This window comes from Lepidochelys kempii, chromosome 1 (assembly GCF_965140265.1).
Source record: "Lepidochelys kempii isolate rLepKem1 chromosome 1, rLepKem1.hap2, whole genome shotgun sequence".
NCBI lineage: Eukaryota > Metazoa > Chordata > Testudines > Cheloniidae > Lepidochelys > Lepidochelys kempii.
Window position 1 is genome coordinate 282278939 of NC_133256.1, and position 18326 is coordinate 282297264.

General features: G+C 40.3%; 1 protein-coding gene across 11 annotated transcripts in view; it reads left to right on the forward strand.

Annotated features, from left to right (window-relative positions):
* KCNC2 (potassium voltage-gated channel subfamily C member 2) overlaps positions 1-18326 on the forward strand; it is a 139393-nt gene that overhangs the window by 112604 nt on the left and 8463 nt on the right. For 8 of the 11 annotated variants that reach the window (XM_073327750.1, XM_073327751.1, XM_073327753.1 and 5 more), the window contains exon 3: positions 15335-16262. In XM_073327750.1, the coding sequence (XP_073183851.1) occupies positions 15335-16262 (928 nt within the window). The other 3 variants (XR_012156746.1, XR_012156745.1, XM_073327754.1) reach the window with 2 other exon arrangements.

Consider the following 18326-nt stretch of genomic DNA (forward strand, 5'->3'; position numbering starts at 1 on the left):
GGTGCCATTAAAATTCTTATCTGATGGAAAATGCCCAAGTCCCAAATGTTTTTCTTAACAAAGCCCTATATTTACTTGTCAGATTCAAAACCCAGTTTTCAGCCTCAGAACTAGAGAGAAAGAAGATACAAGTGATCTTGAGTAGCTCAAGTGATGTAGAGATGGTATGATTCAAATTATGTTTGTAACTTTCATTTTAATGACCATAAGACTTATGTACTAGACAAATAGAAACGTAGTAGAAGCCTTCTTCTCCATACATATTTCTCTCTTTACACCATGTATGCACCTGGTTGTGAAAGTTTATGAGAAATAAACATTATGCTGAACATTTGCTCCAGTTTTGATCCATTGATCCAAATAAAGTGTTGCCATAATCCATCATGTGGAGAACAATATTGTGTGTAAAATATCATAGGTTGTCAGGTCCCAGAGCCTAAACTCTGGCATACTGATCAGAAGAGAGTGTAGTCTAGGACAAGGAAATTAAGTATGCAAAAAAGCTAACAATACAGCATGTGGATTTGGGATTGGCTGAGATGGGTGGCTTCAAGTTGAAAGATAAACAGTAATTAGCTTTCTTCCTCAGACCTGCAGTGGGTTCTGTCTGACGTACTCTTCCTCAGAAGTAAGAAACCTTTGAGTCTCTAATATCAGAACTTGAAACCCAGAAGCCAGATAGAGAGAGAGAGAGAGAGAAGAACACCTCTCTTTCTTTTTCTCTCTCATCTTCTACTGTCAATGCAAAAACAGCGTGCACTGCATTTTGTGGTTGTTAGAAATGCTATTTTAGCAGAAATATGGACAGCAGTATGTAATGAATGATAATGGTTTGCTTATCAGTCCATGTAGCCATGCATACATTTTTCAATAATGTGAGGTCAAAGTGAACCTTACTACTGATACCTTTTGAAATGGTGACTGCTAGAGTGGAAATGCTAAGTCTAGCCAAACAAATAAAACCTAGTGAGTTGCCAGGTTAGCCACAGCTCAGCCAAACTACAACTAAAATAAGACCTATGGATTTAAATGAAAAGGGAAGCCGCTGAAGGCAACAGAAAATGATCAATAAAAGAGCTTTTTAATTAGAGGATCCTTAAGACCTGTGACTAGCCTCTAATTTTATGATTTAGGTAGGTTGCTACATACTTGGTTCTGTACTGGGCTAACAACGTAACTGAAGAAAGTCAGGTAATTTCAGTTTGTCTGAATGTGAAAGCACTATGAGCATTTGGAAAGCTTTCTTAAAAAAAGAATTAGATCATATTCCCATATAGGAATCAAATACAATAGATATATCAGACTGTTCTTGGCAGCAAATAAATCTTGCTTCCTCTCGCGTGATTCTGAAAGGCCCTGAAGGCAACTGGTGTGATTTTACAGTGTGGAGATGGAAAACTAAACAAAGCATCCTCATTCTTTATGCACCACAGAGCACAACATCTTGGAGGTTACTTGGATGCTAGTGCAGAAGAGTGTTTTGCTGGCAGGTGGGGGAGAGAGAAAGAGACATGGGAAAAACACCAGCATATGTGTATTTTTATAGATCTGCCAGTCAGACCCCTTTCTCATGTAGGTGTATGTAGGGGACAGCAGCTACAGTAGTAACTGCAGAGTGTTCCACTATTACTTTATGGCTTAGGAGGAATGACGTCACCCCATCTGCCATGAACCCCATCGACTTTTCTAGTACGCACTTGAGAGAGAGAGAGAGAATTCCCAGTACCTCATAAAATAGCAGCTGATCAGTGACTGAGTGAGTAGTTAGTACAGCAGCACCATAAATTCTAGCATGCTATATTACTGTGCACCCTCTCCATAGATCTCAGCTATAACACCACTAACGAGAAAATGTATCTTGTTTTTCATTTAATTTGTGTCTGTGCATAGAATGGTAACAGCAAAAGTTTTACAATTATGTTGAGTGCTAAATTATGTTTATTTTAGAGAGAGAGAGAACTCTATCAATGATTGCTAAAAGGAAGCCATTACTCACGTTATGAAAAATAGAAGTTTGGCAAGAACTCTACAAAGCCTGGTTTGACATTAATCTTGGAGCGGTAATGCAATTTCATCGGCAGGGGGCTTTGGCTTGGCTGGTGGGGGGAAAAAGTGGAGTGGCACCTTTAGGAGTTCCCCCCTCCTTTGGGGATTGGGAGGGCAGGAAACATTACCTGAGCTGGTTGTCAGGCTGGCGGCAGAGGGTGGGGCTCAGAAAAGCTATTGGCTTCTGCACACCAGACGAGGGTATACAAACAGCCACCCTTGCAACCTGAGCCTTCTCTATGCCAAAAAGTTAGGTAGCTAAATTTATATGCGGGCACCTAAACAAAAGTGGCCTGATATTCAGTCAACGTGAGCGGCCAAGTGTTTAGACTATTTGAAAATCAGGCCACTTTATTTATGTGCCTAAATATTGATTTAGGAGCCTAGATTTAGGGTTGACATTTTTGGCCAATGTGTTTACTAGCTCATTTCAATTCTTTTCCAAAGAAAGCATTTGTGAGAGTAAAGCCTTGATTGTTTCAAGTAAATACAAAAGGGGGTGTGACCAGGGCTGGAAAAAAGTAATTTCTAAATGAGTGAATACTTGCAAGAATATTTATTTATTTTGCAACATTTGCCCGGCTGCCCTGCTTACAAAGCTACTGTGTGCACTGAGGGTTCAATTCAGCAAGGGGCAGAATGCTCTTGGAAGTGCTGAGCACGTGGTGATGAGTGCCCTCCATGCTCACTGAATGAAGGAACACTCAGCACTTTGCAGGAGTGTTGAAGGGTTGGATTATAAATACGCAAATCCTATCTGTGTAAGGCAAGAATATTGGGTGTGTTATCAAGCAAACCTTAAAGAGTATTTTCTTTAAGAAACTCTTTCCCCGCCCCCTAATTTTCCTATAAGGCTACCAAGGCTGGTAAGGAAGATTTTTTAATTATTTTCATTCTAGATGTGTAGTTTTACTGCCAGATTTATGTATCATTTCAAATAATGTATAACTGAATATATTTCTTTGGAAAGAGACTTTTGTTTTCTTTTAAATCAGCACTGAGTCAGCTAGAAAACATTAAATGTTGTTTTCCAAATGTTGTTGAATATTAAAGATTCAACACCTGGCTTTTTCTGTAGTCAGTGCATCAAAGGTAAATCTTGTAAGGCCTGCAGTTGAACTAAAGTGAACTGACTGAACCTTAAGAACTTCCAGGGAGTCCTCCTGTTCGAACGTATACATTACACAGTAGGGGGATTTGCAGGAGGAAGTGATGGGAGTCAGACCCAGAGTAATTTATACGTGGGCAAAATGCAGAATTTTTTCTGGAAGGATATTGAGAAGTTGGCAAAGATTTTACCCAGCATTAAACAATCAAACAAATAAGAAAGCTGACCAGAGTTAACGGTAATATAGGGCCTCATCCAATGCCCATTGAATTCACTTTGTCCTACCCATCCTTGAAAAAACAAATAGTCTGAAGAAGTAACAAATTTCAAGGTAGTATAGAGAAGAAACATATCTTGTGAGTAGAGTATGGGACTGAGAGTCAGCAGTTTGAGGTTCAATTTCCAGCTCTGTTACTGATTTACTATGTGACCTTGGCCAAATCACTTAAGCCAAATTTTTTAAACATGGCCACTAATTTTAAAAGTGTCCAAATGAAGCACTTAGGAATTGATTTTTCACTTGAAGTCAATGGGAGTTGCAGGTACACAACACATCTCAAAATCAGACCATAGATGTCTCAAGTTGGGTAAAAAAAAATAGTGGTTTATTTTGAAAATGTTTTAAACTCTGTGAGTGTCAGTTCCCTATGTTCAAAGTGGGGATAATTACCATTACCTGCCTCTGTTGGCATCTTAACTGTTTAGGTAAGCACTTTCAGCATGTGAAGTGATATATAAATGCTAAATGTTTTTACTAATGATGTTTTAAAATGTGAGATCCTTGGGTGGAAGTGCAAAAAATTGTTGTTTTTAATAAAGTGACTTTGCCCCTGCAGATGCTCTAAATCTGTGTTCTACTTTTGGCGTTGACTTAATCAGAATTACATGGTTTATGAGCAGGATATGTGGCTATATTTTAAATCACTATTTAAGGGAAATAATCTTTGGATTGCTATAGGATCTCTCTCACTTGAAATTATCATTGACAGGGTACATCATTGTGAATCACACATTTATAATAAAAAGTGCTGCTGAGGAGCAATACTTTGTCTAAATACGTCAAAGCACTTAAGTGATAACTAAATAAACCCCATAACAACTCTGTGAGGCAGGTCAGAGGTAGCAACCAGCCACCACTGAAACATAGCACCTATTTAATAGCACAGCAGCACACAACAATTTAGGGCTGGAAACTGTGAATATTGTGTCCAATTGAAACTGCGGGGGACTTTAAGTGAGTACAATAATTATTGCATGATTTGGATTTAAGCCAGGGCAACACAGTTAAAACCTCCTTTTTATGAGCAGCGCAATGAGTATTGCTGACTGAAAATTTTCTATTGAAATTTAATGGAAAATGCCTTCTTGACCAAAGTGAAAGTGTTCATGGAAAATTAGCATTTAATTAGACATTCTGAATTTATTGACAAACAAAGAGTTAGCACAAAAAAAATTCAAAATATTTTGAAACTGTTTTGTTTCAGTAGGAACAGGCTTCTTTCTCACTTTTTAAAAACCTTTATCCCCCAGTAGAAAAAAAATATGAGTTGTGTTTTTTGTCCCCCTGGCTGAAACAAGGAGGGGGGAAAAAGGAGAGAGAGAGAGAGAGAGAGAGAATGCTTTTGAACATTTTCCAAAATCCTGTTTTGAAAAATTTTGTCAAGCTCCCCCCACAAAAGTCTAGAATCATTTTAAAAATTGAAAAAAAACCCCCAAATATAATTCTCCTTTTTCATGAATATACTTATCTTTTTTCATCAAGCTTTAGCCAGGAGATTTTACAGGTCAAGGGCCAGATGTAAAAAAATGAAGTCAATGGAGCTATGCTGATTTACCACAAGTGAGCATTTTGTCCTACAAGCAGACAGGATCTCAGCTGCATAGACCCCCCTGAAACATACTGCCTCCCTAAGATCACAAGGGAGCAATAATTCAGTAATAACTTAGATAAAAAGTGATGTCTTTACTTTCTGCATTCCTTGGATTTGTTTAGAGTAGTGAGCTACGTTAGCAATCAAGATCACAATTGAAGTACCACTATCATTTATTTGTAGGCTGGGCTACAGGTTGGTTTGCTGATCTCATCCACTACAGAAAAATGGACTAGAAACCATTTGTGCTAACTTCATCTGACACCGGATACTTACCCATGCAGAAAATGGGTGTTTCATTTTAGAGGCTCATTGACTTCAGAATGAAAACAGATGGAATTAGACAGAGCAGCAACATCACACTTGATAAGTAACTGGAGAGAGATAAGAGTGTGTGAAAATATCCTATATTTTCCAAACCAATCCCTTCCATGACAAATGTTGTAAAAAGGTTGACAGGCTCCGTTTCAGTATGTAGCCTCAGCTTACATGGTCCTTTGTTGAGGAAAAAAAGTGTTAAATATAAAATGGAAAGGAAGATTTTTCAGTGAGAATATGTTTTTTCCTGCCATGAACATAATTTTCATTTGCTGTAAAGTGGCTACCAAAAGATTCTTCTTATTATTACAATAGCACTGACAACAGCTAAAGGTCCCACCTAGAGTTGGGGCCCCATTGTGCTAGGTGCTGTACAGACACAGAGTAAATGATTCCCTGCCCCCAAAAGCTTATAGTTTAATTAAGAAAAGACATAACAAATGGGCATAGCAAACAATCAGGAGTGGGGGAGGTGGCTGAAATCACGTTCGTCCTTGCCCGGTGACATGGAGAATGCCGGGTGTGTGTGTAACTTCTGAATTTACAGTAATGTAAATGGGGGTTACAAGGTTATCTATGAACCTGTCACTAATATTAGAGACATATCACAGCTATGTCCTGTCCTCCTTTGCCGTGTGATGCTCACACAGCGGATAGCAGAACAGCGTACTCAGCCTTTTTGGAAGGTGATTTGAATGCCCCTGTCAAGGTTCCTTCCCGACTCTGAACTGTAGGGTACAGATGTGGGGACCTGCATGAAAACCCCTATAAGCTTATTTTTACCAGCTTAGGTTAAAACTTCCCCAAGGTACAAGCTATTTTACCTTTTTCCCTTGGACTTTATTGCTGCCACCTCCAAGCATCTAACAAATATATAACAGGGAAAGAGCCCGCTTGGAAACGTCTTTCCCCCCAAAAAAATCCTCCCAAACCCTACACCCCGTTTCCTAGGGAAGGCTTGATAAAAGTCCTCACCAATTTGCATAGGTGAACGCAGACCCAAACCCTTGGATCTTAAGAAGAATGAAAAAAGCAATCAGGTTCTTAAAAGAAGAATTTTAATAGAAGAAAAAGTAAAGGAATCACCTCTGTAAAATCAGGATGGTAAATACCTTACAGGGTAACCAGATTCAAAACAGAGAATCCTTCTAGGCAAAACCTTAAGTTACAAAAAGGCACAAAAATGGGAATATACATTCCATCCAGCACAACTTATTTTATCAGCCATTTAAACAAAACAGAATCTAACTAGATTGCTTATTAACCCTTTACAGGAGTTCTGACCTGCATTCCTGCTCCGGTCCCGGCAAAAGCAACACACAGACAGAGAGAACCTTTGTTTCTCCCCCCCTCCAGCTTTGAAAGTACCTTGTCTCCTCATTGGTCATTTTCGTCAGGTGCCAGTGAGGTTATCCTAGCTTCTTAACCCTTTACAGGTGAAAAGGTTTTTCCTCTGGCCAGGAGGGATTTAAAGGTGTTTACCCTTCCCTTTATATTTATCTTCTTGCATTTTCTTCTGTAGGGAAACTGTAGCTTCCTTGTGAAAACTGAAGGTACCACCTGAGTGGCTATCCCAGTCTCTGGACAAACACAAGCACATACAGACTGTGTGGCGTACCTCATAGCCTCATGACCCAAGCCATTTCCCTGATCATAGACTAGCTGTTCTCTCTGGCATCCAATGGAATTTCCAAAGGTTTATTAGTGAAAAATAATCTTGGAGGTAAACATGAACCAGAGGTGTTAAAGTTGCTAAAAAACAGGGAGGTTGTGGAAAAATTCCAAGTTCTTTCAGTATTTTGACAGTGACACTCATACTTGGGCCTTTCAGTGTGAACATATTACAAATTATAATAATAAATAGCATGCAATATATTCTTGTCTGTTACTAAACCCCCTTGTTGTCTGGCATATTATTTTTATAAAGAATCCTCATTCTTGAGCTGAAGAAAGTACTCTTACTGAAACTGGGTACTTTAGTAGGTGCTAATTTGATTACTAGTGGATGCTGATCAGTGCTGAATGCTAATTTGTTCCTTATTTTGTCACAGGGATTCTGTCTCTAAGTTCTTAACAAGCTCACTTTGGGCTAGGCTGGAAATAATTTACTGTTCTTGTCTTTTAAGAAAAAAATTGCACACCGTTGCAGTGTGTATAACAAACAGAAGTGGAGTACCTAAAATAAGGGTGCGCAAATTTTGGAGGCCCATAAAATAGAGCAGAGTAGGATAAAGATTAGGATAGCCAAGGGCAGAGTTGCAGAACTCTGGATCAAGCTTTTGGCCACCATTGGCTTAATTAGTGATACAATCCATGTCAATATTACAGAAAAGTTGTAGCAGCTGATGAGGTGAGTTCATCTGAAGAGTGCCCTTTGCTTTCAATCATCCTGGCCAGGTGGTGTTACTAGTATCATCACACATGAGTAAGGGCAATGGTGCTGGAACAATTTATATAGTGGAGGTGCTGAGAGCCATTGAACCAAACTATAAACCCTGTATATGGTGGAAACCACTTCAAGCCAGGGAGTGCAGTAGCACCTCTGGTTCCAGCATCTATGAGTAAGGGGGGTTTGTGTGTGGATGGGGGTTGATTTAAGAAGAACAATTGAGCTATAATAGGTGGTAACTTTGTAGTTAAGACAAGGACAGAAAGCCTGCCTGATAAGAATCAGGAAGGCTGTATAGGATTGTTGTGTCTTAGTTTTTCAATTAGAAGTCCAAATAGCTGATCAGTATCCATGCTGGTTCTTTAAGGTAAAGCCTCATTGTAGATCTTCAGATTCAGAGAGTTTGGTAATTGAAGGGTTGGGTGTAATAATGCAATTTAACTGATTGGGGAAATGGAGGCAATAATAATAAGCTGCAAGTCTCTGATATAAATTAACACAATGAATTGAATATAATTGTCAGGTCACATTACAAAATTAAACTAGTTTTCTAGAGTAAAATTGATTTCCCCTATTAGTCCTGCATACAGCATTTTCTCAACAGCAAAAAAAAGCTTTTCAGATTACTGAAGAAAGAGCATGTAGTTTTGCACCAGTGCAATTTGAAATTAATGATTGATTTACTAAATGAAGAAAACTGTGTTACAATGATATTAAGGTCTGGCTTAAACTAATAGGGTGGAGAGATTCCAAGTTAAGGCTAAAAGAAAAGGAGTACTTGTGGCACCTTAGCGACTAACCAATTTATTAGAGCATAAGCTTTCGTGAGCTACAGCTCACTTCATCAGATGCATATCGTGGAACCTGCAGCAGACTTTATATATACACAGAGAATATGAAACAATACCTCCTCCCACCCCACTGTCCTGCTGGTAATAGCTTATCTAAAGTGATCATCAGCCCAGTATCCTGTCTACTGACCGTGGCAAATGCCAGGTGCCCCAGAGGGAGTGAACCTAACAAGTAATGATCAAGTGATCTCTCTCCTGCCATTCATGTCCACCCTCTGACAAACAGAGGCTAGGGACACCATTCCTTGCCCATTCTGGCTAATAGCCATTAATGGACTTAACCTCCATGAATTTATCCAGTTCTCTTTTAAACCCTGTTATAGTCCTAGCCTTCACAACCTCCTCAGGCAAGGAGTTCCACAGGTTGACTGTGCACTGAGGTGAACAAGAACTTCCTTTTACTTGTTTTAAACCTGCTGCCCATTAATTTCATTTGATGACCCCTAGTTCTTATATTATGGGAACAAGTAAATAACTTTTCCTTGTTCACTTTCTCCACACCACTCATGATTTTATGTACCTCTATCATATCCCCCCCTTAGTCTCCTCTTTTCCAAGCTGAAAAGTCCTAGCCTCTTTAATCTCTCCTCATATGGGACCCGTTCCAAACCCCTAATCATTTTGGTTGCCCTTTTCTGAACCTTTTCTAATGCCAGTATATCTTTTTTTGAGATGAGGGGACCACATCTGTACGCAGTATTCAAGATGTGGGCGTACCATAGATTTATATGAGGGCAATAAGATATTCTCCATCTTATTCTCTATCCCTTTTTTAATGATTCCTAACATCCCATTTGCTTTTTTGACTGCCAATGCACACTGCGTGGACGTCTTCAGAGAACTATCCACGATGACTCCAAGATCTTTCTCCTGATTAGTTGCAGCTAAATTAGCCCCCATCATATTGTATGTATAGTTGGGGTGGGGGGGTAATGGGTGCCTATAGAAGAAAATGCTCCAAATATTGGGACTGTCCGTATAAAATAGGGACATCTGGTCACCCTAGCCAGAGTGGGGAATTAGCCTTGACAGTACCTATCTGCATCTTTATTGAAATTCTGGCCCCAGACTTCAGAAACCTACAAGCCTTCTCCAGCTTCAAAAAATCTGCCCCTCACTGTTTACTTTGGAGGAAATCCAGACTTTCTGCAAGTGTCGGCACCCAAGACTAAGAAACAAATTGCCACCATGGTTTAGGCCCTGATTCAGAAAAGCACTTAAGCACATTCCTTATTCAACGTACCATGTACCATGAAATCAAGTGCTAATATACCCCTGAAACATTAAAATTGAAAGAAACCCCAACACACCAAACAAAAAGCCTAGCCCCTTTCAACTATAACAGGGACGTCTCCAAAAAACACCTTTTCATTCTGCCCATTGCACTGGATATGATGATGATCCATTTATTTCTCCCTCTAGCTGCTTACCTCAAATTTAGTTTTCATGGGCTCCCACCCAGGGAAGCTCTACATTTTGCTTCAGTATAATGGTGGGAGAGAATCACGGCTTGAGAGACATCATACATTTAAGTCCTTAACAATCCGTGGTGAGTGTTGTGGAATCACAAAAAGATATTTAGCGGTATTTTATCTGTTCCTCTGTCTCCAGTAGTTCACTGGTATTTTGATTTCCATTTGAGGCATTTGTCTTGGATTTGTAATTTTGATAACAGGATTAGTGGCCCATGAGTGTTAAAGCTGGGTAGTACTTCTGTAAGAGGGGGTTTGTGTAATGTCTGAAAGAGCATTGTGGATTTTATACTGATGATTTTTTATTACTTTGTGCCTTTTGTGATAACAGCAAGATCATTAGCGGTCTGCAATGTGAAATAATTAAAATGCAATTCAAAAATGTGTCTAGTGCAAGAGAGACAAATTTTTATGGTTTTAAGGTATTATAAACTACAGGATTTCCTTGTAGTCTACCTATCTACTTCTACATCTTGTTTCCATCTCTATAGCATGTGGGTGCCTCCCAAGTATTTAAATAGCAATAATAACAACCACTCTCTTGTTCTTCCTTCTCAGCCTATAAGAAAAATATCTTGCTAAGTTTATAAATTTACTGTTAGCACAGAGTGAGGAGAACTGGGGTGTGACATGTTGCTAAGCTGGTAGGAAACTGCATTTTGTACTAGTTTGAGCTTTTTCAGGGCATGTAGCGTCTTTCATAGATAGGATGAGCTGCAATAATCAAGTCTAGAGGTCAAGATGGATGGATCACCATGACTAGCTCTGTGTTTGATAGAAGGGAAAAAATTCAGTTGTCTGGCTGGTCACAGTTGCAAATGTGTGTCTTTTGCTGCTATGGCTGTTGGGCATCCACTAACTCTGAGGAGATCAAAAGACCCCAAGATACAGGCTGGCAACAGACTGAGGGCAATGCCATTGACAGTGGGGGCTGTTATAGAGGAGCCAAGTACTTCAAAGAGTTTTCCGTTGCCTACCGGCATCATCTCAGTCTTGTCTGGGTTCATCCTTCGCCAGCTGTTTTTCATCCAGGGGATGATTTCAGCTGGGCATTAAGAAAAGTGGGATTTCATTCTGGTTACATTTCATGGAAAGGAGATGAATGGCTGAGGGTCAGCCATGGGTTGCTGCCCCTTTAGCCTGTGTTGGCTCACCAGCTCTCTGAAGGGTTTCACCTAAAATTGAAAAATGCAGAGGAGAAGATTGAGCATGTGACACAGCAGATGAACAACCTCCAAAGCCTTCACACAGTTGAATCTGAGAAGGAGGGGACCCAAGCTATTTCTTTTTCTCAACCTACAGTGTTTATCTGTGTGTCTGATCATTCTGATCTTTGCTGTAGTTTCAACCAATTTGCCTGGTATTGAAGTTACTGGTCTATAATTGCCAGGATTTCTTCTGGTGCCTTTTACAAAAATTGGTGTTACATTAGCTTTCCTCCAGACACCTGCTACAGAGTCTGAGTGAAGTGATAGATCACGTACCACAGGTAGGAGTTCTGCAATTTCATATTTGAGTTTCTTCAGAACTCTTGGGTGAATGCCATCTAGTCCTGATGATGTTTTATTACGGTTTGAGGTATTCAGAACAAACTGATAAATTTATCTGGGACAGTTCCCCAGATTTGTCACCTAAAAAGAATGGCTCAGGTTTGGGAATCTCTCTCACATCCTCTGCAGTGAAGACTGATACAAAGAAGTCATTTAGCTTCTCTGCAACGGCCTTGTCTTCCTTGAGTGCTCCTTTAGCATCTTGATCATCCAGTGGCCCCACTGATTGTTTGGCAGGCTTCTTGCTTCTGGTGTACTTAAAAATGTTTTGCTGTCAGTTTTTGTGTCTTTAGGTAGTTGCTCCTCAAATTCTTTCTTGTCCTGCCTGCCTTATACTTTTATTTTTGACTTTCCAGAGTTTATGCTCCTTCCTATTTTCCTCAGTTGGATTTGACTTCAAATATTTTAAAGATGTCTTTTTGTCTCTAACTGCTTCTTTTACTCTGTTGTTTAGCCATGGTGACATTTTTTTTTGTTCCTCTTACTGTTTTGTTTGTTTTTAATTTAGGATATACATTTAGTTGAGCCTCTATTATGTTGTTTTTAAATATTCTCCGTGAAGTTTTCAGGCATTTAACGTGTGTGAGTGTTCCTTTTAATTTCCATTTAACTAGTTTCCACATTTTTGTGTAGTTCCTCTTTTTGAAGTTAAATGCTACTGTGGCAGGTTTCTTTGTCATGTTTCCCCCCACAATAATGTTAAATTTAATTACATTATGGTCATTATTATTGAGTGGTTCAGATGTGACCTGTCTCAACTCAGTCTGGTGTATGATCCCACTTTTCCCTTGAGGGGTGGCCAAATAGTATGCTCTCCCCTGGTTGAAGTCTAAGTTATATCTGTCTTTTGTAGTCTTTGTTTATGCTGGCCCTTTTGGTTTTCTATATTAAGCATTCAATAAAACATGTATATATGATCTAGCATGATTTTCCTACAGTCACCACTCATTCTCTCCTTTCTGTCCCTCTTTCTGCCCCCCCCCCCTTTTCTCTGTATTTTGGTTCTAAAGATTCCCTTATCTCAGCTGGTCAAGCCCAGTCCAAGCTATAATTTAAATGAGACAGCGAGCCTGAGCAGCTGTTGTTGCTAAAAGTTCTGTGAAAATCGCTGTAGAAACCTCTATAACCACAAAATTAGGCATGCTTCAGAATAGATTGTAAACTGATTTTTTTTCTTCTGATCATACTAAACTACTTGTAAAAGATTGATCCCCTTCTACTCTCTCCTCTTTTGGTTTTAGAGTGGATAGCAAGCATAATTTCTCTTTAAAGATAATATTGGGTCCTTGCCATTTGAAATGAATGGAAATATATACTTTTAAAAATGTAACCTACAATAGAATGCACAGTCCCCACCCCCACTTTAAAAGAATGTTAAGGTTACAAAGTCAAACACTCAAGGGTTAGGGAATGTCCGAGTTAAGGCTGCCTGGGCAATTAATTTGCCTTTCTTGTGCATATACATTACAATACCATGTTTAATTACATGATCACCTAATAATTTTTCCACAAGACCATTCCCATGAACTCCCCTGGCTCTTCATCTGATCCCAATTTCTTTTACAGTTCCCATTCCCACGCCCCAACCTCCTTCCCAGTTTCCCCACCCTGCTTCCTGTCTCCTTGCCTAATCAATCGCAATATCCCCTACACCCCAGCTTCCAATCCTACTTTCTCCTCCAAGCTTCTTGTTCCAATCTACTCCCTCAGCTCCCTTTTCCCTATTGTCTCCATTGCATTCAAGTCAGGGTGTTTTCTCCTCCTCATGGCCTGGGGGCCAGAAAAGGACCATATTGAGAGTACAGGAGAGACAGCTTCTCTGCTCTCACTTTCTGGTGCATAGTGCCACAGTGGTCCACAGCAGCCAGGAGAAGCAATTGTAGGAACAGCCCTGCTCAGGCACTGCAGCCTGAGGCTGGAGCATACTCAGTATAGAGGGAATTTTTGGAAAATTCTCTGCCAAAAGCGAACAAATCTTTACTGAGCCTGTGAGAATTGATATTTTTAGAGGCTTATAACTTGGTCAAATTTGGGCAGTTTTTCACAGGTACAGCGAAAGGAACATCCCTGACACCAGGGCAATTCTCTTGCCAATTTCAAGTTTCCATTCCAAAGAATGGAGGTACTACAGGTTTTCAATGAAAAGGTTGTATGGATTTTTGTAACATGGTCTAAACAACATATTTTCCCATAATCTTGCTTTTGGAAATGGCTGAATCTTTTTTGGTGAAACTTTCCAAAAATATTCAACCCAAGGCAGATAATCAACATGGGAAATTTCAGTCTGAATGGTTAAAATTTGGCAAAGTTACAGACAAGTGAAAATAGAGTCTAACAATGGTAAGTACTGGACAATCATATCTAGAGAGAGCTATCAGCTCTCTGTATAACACATCAGAAAATTTTCTCTAATGGATGACCTGCATCGATGAATTGACTGTTTACATCTAATATTTTTGGTTCAAGAAATGTTGATGACTTCTTCAGAGGATATAGCCAGTATTCTTAGCAGCATTCTTAGCAGCCAATATTCTTAGCAGAATTTCATGAACCACAGTCTCAAACCCCCTTTGGATCAGCTCAACCTGTCAGACCTCTTTCAGAGATTGAGAACTGTGGGGGTGGAGGTATCTTTGACATTGGAACTTTGATATCCACACTCAACAGGCAGGACTCTAGTTTTCAAGGCATAATGTAACTTTTTCTTATGAATCATGGTTATCCTGATGCCCTTGATGAACAGGTCCCCCGCCACCATATTTTTGTTCATCATGCAGTGTAAGGGGTGGCTATCACTCTCCACCTCGGGGATTGCGTCAGTTTAATGTTTCATGTGTCATTGTATGTGAATCACTTTGGGGGCCTTTGTAATTAATTATGCCATACAGTGTAAAAGTACAATGTAAAATGTATGATTGATGATTGCTTATTCGGAGAGCCCTACCAAATTCATGGTCCATTTTGGTCAATTTCACGGTCACAGTAAATCTCATGATTTCAGCTATTTAAATCTGAAATTTCATGATGTTGTAATTGTAGGGGTCCTGACCCAAAAAGGAGCGTTGTGTGTGGGGGAGGAGGGTGTCACAAGGTTATTGTAGGGGGTTGTGGTACTGCTACCCTTACTTTTGTGCAGCTCCTAGTCGTGACGCTGCCTTCAAAGCTGGGCTGCTGGAGAGCCCAGCTCTGAAGGCAGAGCCACAATCAACAGCAGTAAGAAGTAGGGTGGCAATACACCATACCATGCCACCCTTACGTCTGCGCTGCTTCATACAGAGCTGGGCCTTCAGTCAGCAGCTGCCATTCTCCGGCCGCCCAGATCTGAAGGCGGCAACGCAGACGTAAGGGTGGCATGATATGGCATTGCCACCCTTACTTCTGCACTGCTGCGGGCAGGGCGCTGCCTTCAGAGCTGGGCACCTGGCCAACAGCTGCTGCTCTCTGGCCACTCAGCTCTGAAGGCAGCACACAAGTAAGGCTGGCAATACTGTGACCCCCCTAAAATAACCTTGCGACCCCCCCTGCAACTCCCTTTTGGGTCAGGACCCCCAGTTTGAGAAACTCTGGTCTCCCCTATGAAATCTGTATGGTATAGGCTAAAAGCACTCAAAAGACCAGATTTCACGGTCCATGACGCATTTTTAATAGCTATGAATTTGGTAGGGCCCTACTTATTAATATAAAGGACTTTATGGTTCTGATTTCCTTTTTCTTTCCTTTTCTTTGCAGTTCATTGCTTTTGCCTCTTTATTCTTCATCCTAGTTTCAATCACAACCTTTTGTTTGGAAACCCATGAGGCTTTCAATACTATTATAAACAAAACCGAGCATGCCATCAATGGCACAGAGGCGGTTCTACAGTATGAAATTGAGACTGATCCTGCTCTGACATACGTGGAAGGAGTCTGCGTGGTGTGGTTTACATTTGAATTTTTAGTCCGTGTTGTTTTTTCACCCAATAAACTTGAATTCGTCAAAAACCTCTTGAATATCATTGACTTTGTGGCCATCCTGCCCTTTTACTTAGAGGTGGGCCTGAGTGGGCTCTCCTCCAAAGCTGCTAAGGATGTGCTTGGCTTCCTCAGGGTGGTGAGGTTTGTGAGAATCCTGCGAATCTTCAAGCTCACCCGGCACTTTGTAGGCCTCAGAGTGCTGGGCCACACACTCCGAGCTAGCACCAATGAGTTTTTGCTGCTGATAATATTCCTGGCACTAGGCGTGTTGATATTTGCCACCATGATCTACTATGCTGAGCGAGTAGGGGCCCAGCCCAATGACCCATCTGCTAGTGAGCACACACAGTTCAAAAATATTCCCATTGGCTTCTGGTGGGCTGTGGTCACCATGACTACCCTTGGGTATGGGGACATGTATCCTCGGACTTGGTCAGGCATGTTAGTGGGTGCTCTGTGTGCTCTCGCTGGGGTGCTGACCATAGCCATGCCCGTGCCTGTCATTGTCAACAATTTCGGAATGTACTACTCCCTGGCAATGGCGAAACAGAAACTTCCAAGAAAGAGGAAGAAGCACATCCCTCCTGCTCCGCAGGTGAGCTCCCCTACCTTTTGCAAGACAGACTTGAATATGGCCTGCAATAGCACACAGGGAGATGTCTGCCTGGGCAAAGACAGCCGGCTGATGGAACACAACAGATCAGGTAGGACACAATCTCAAATGCATGTCTTCTAAATACTTTATAGACCAGTATGTTTAGTAGGTGTCAGAAAGCATTAAATCTTTCTGCAACTAAAAGATGTAGTTCCCTCCCCTCTCCCTTCACTCCAGTGTTTGCGTGTGTCAGTCTTGTAGATGGCAAAATAGTTACAATGACATTCCCAGGTCTGTGCATAGCTGGTCTATACAGTTTGCTTGCTATGTTGTGAATGCTTTTTCTGCTGATGACATCCACCATTTATTTTGCCTGTTGTTTGTTTCATTGTACTGATGTTCTTTTGTTTTCCTGCATGATTGTGACTATCTGAACAGCTACCGTGTTCCACACAATTGAACTCCATGCTGTTCTGCTTAGTGTTTGTCTCTTGTGTCAGCTTTGCCTATGCCACATAGTGGCATATTATGTAAGATGCAATACAAGAGGAAGTAATTTCAAAGAAACAGGTGCTTTACCTTGTAAAGGACAGCACTCATCGGAAGAATATCGAAAGCTGGCTTCTAGCTTTCAGATTTCTTCCCATTCAGCACTCCAATTCCCTGGCAAGAAGTACTTCCCACATCTGTATTATATGGGACATCACATTGTGTTTTTACTGTTGTGCTGATAATATGACAGATATTAAGTTGAAGTAAAGCTTCTTGGTGAAAAACTGAAAATGGCCATCATCAGCACCACTCGAGATGTCATTTCTCAGCACACATTGAATATCGTTTGAGATTAAAGAACAAAGTTAAGTAGCATTTAGTTTAATTACTATAGATTTGCAGTCACAAGTAGGACTGGTCAGAAAGCAAGAATTCCATTTTGCACAAAAGTTTGAACCCTAACCTCTGGGTTTTAGAATTAGTCTCGCTCTTTCGCGCTCTCAATCTCTCTTGTTGGAACTGTTCCACTTTGTACAAATAATTAAATATTTATTGGGAAAAAGAGAGAGCCTTGTGATTAAAGCACTCACATGGCATGCAGGAGACCCAGCTTCAAGTTCCTGATCTAAATTAGGCAGAGCAGGGTCTTGAACCAAGATCACCTATATTCTTTGCGAGTGCCCTAACTATGTGGCTATTGAGTATTCTGGAGTTGGGCTCTGTCCAGAAATTCCATCATGGACCTGAAAAACATTCCAGATGAAAGTTTAGTTGAAACCAACAAGTTTCTGAAAAAGTTTAGTTTTCAATGAATTAGCATTTTCTGGCAGGAAAAAAAATCTTAAAAAAATCCTGACCAGTTCTAGTCACAAGGCATTTTTTTTTTTCAAATCTGTTAACTCTTATGCTGAACACAGTTGTATTGCAAAGCTCTCATATAAATCATTAGGCTCCTTTTGTAAAGTAAATAAGTAATAATAATGCAAAAACATGCCTTTCAGTGTTGCAGTAGCTGGATCTTGCTCTTTAGAGGGAAGAAGCTGAAAATTGTGACTGTGAAAAGTATCTTAATTCTGTTCTGACATTATGCCACTGCTTAGTCTTAGGTTAAAAGAAGATCAATTAAAGAGAGAGTTCTCTCTTTGAGAGAGAACTCTGCGAAAGTTCTCAAGCAAAGGTAACACAGATTTTTTTAAATTCTAAAGATATCAAAAAAGGGAGAAAAACTTTCAGATGACTGTGTTGTGGGTGGAATATAGTTAGTTTTACAGTGCTGGACTGATACACATTCTCAGACAGCATCTTCAAAGTGTTAATGACAACAGCTTTTCTGTGTCATTGAGTCCTGCTAAAGGCATTCCAGAAGGGAGGAGGCTCTGTGTGACAGCACAGAGAGATAGTTTTAGTGAGTCTGCTGATTTATTTACAAGGTGTTATAATCCTTGAGGTTAGAGAAAAAAATCTTAAAGTGATCTACTTCTGGGTTTTTTTTTTTCTGTCTCTCTCTCTTGGATAGCGCCACCATTTGTGCTCCATATCTAACTTCAGTTCTTGTGTAGTTATTGGGATTGTTGTGCATAACTTCAAGGTAGAATATTGCCATTTGTGGCCCCAATTCAGGAAAACACTTAAGCACGTGGTTAAGTGCTTTCCTTAATGGGAATGGTTTCTTGAATTGGGT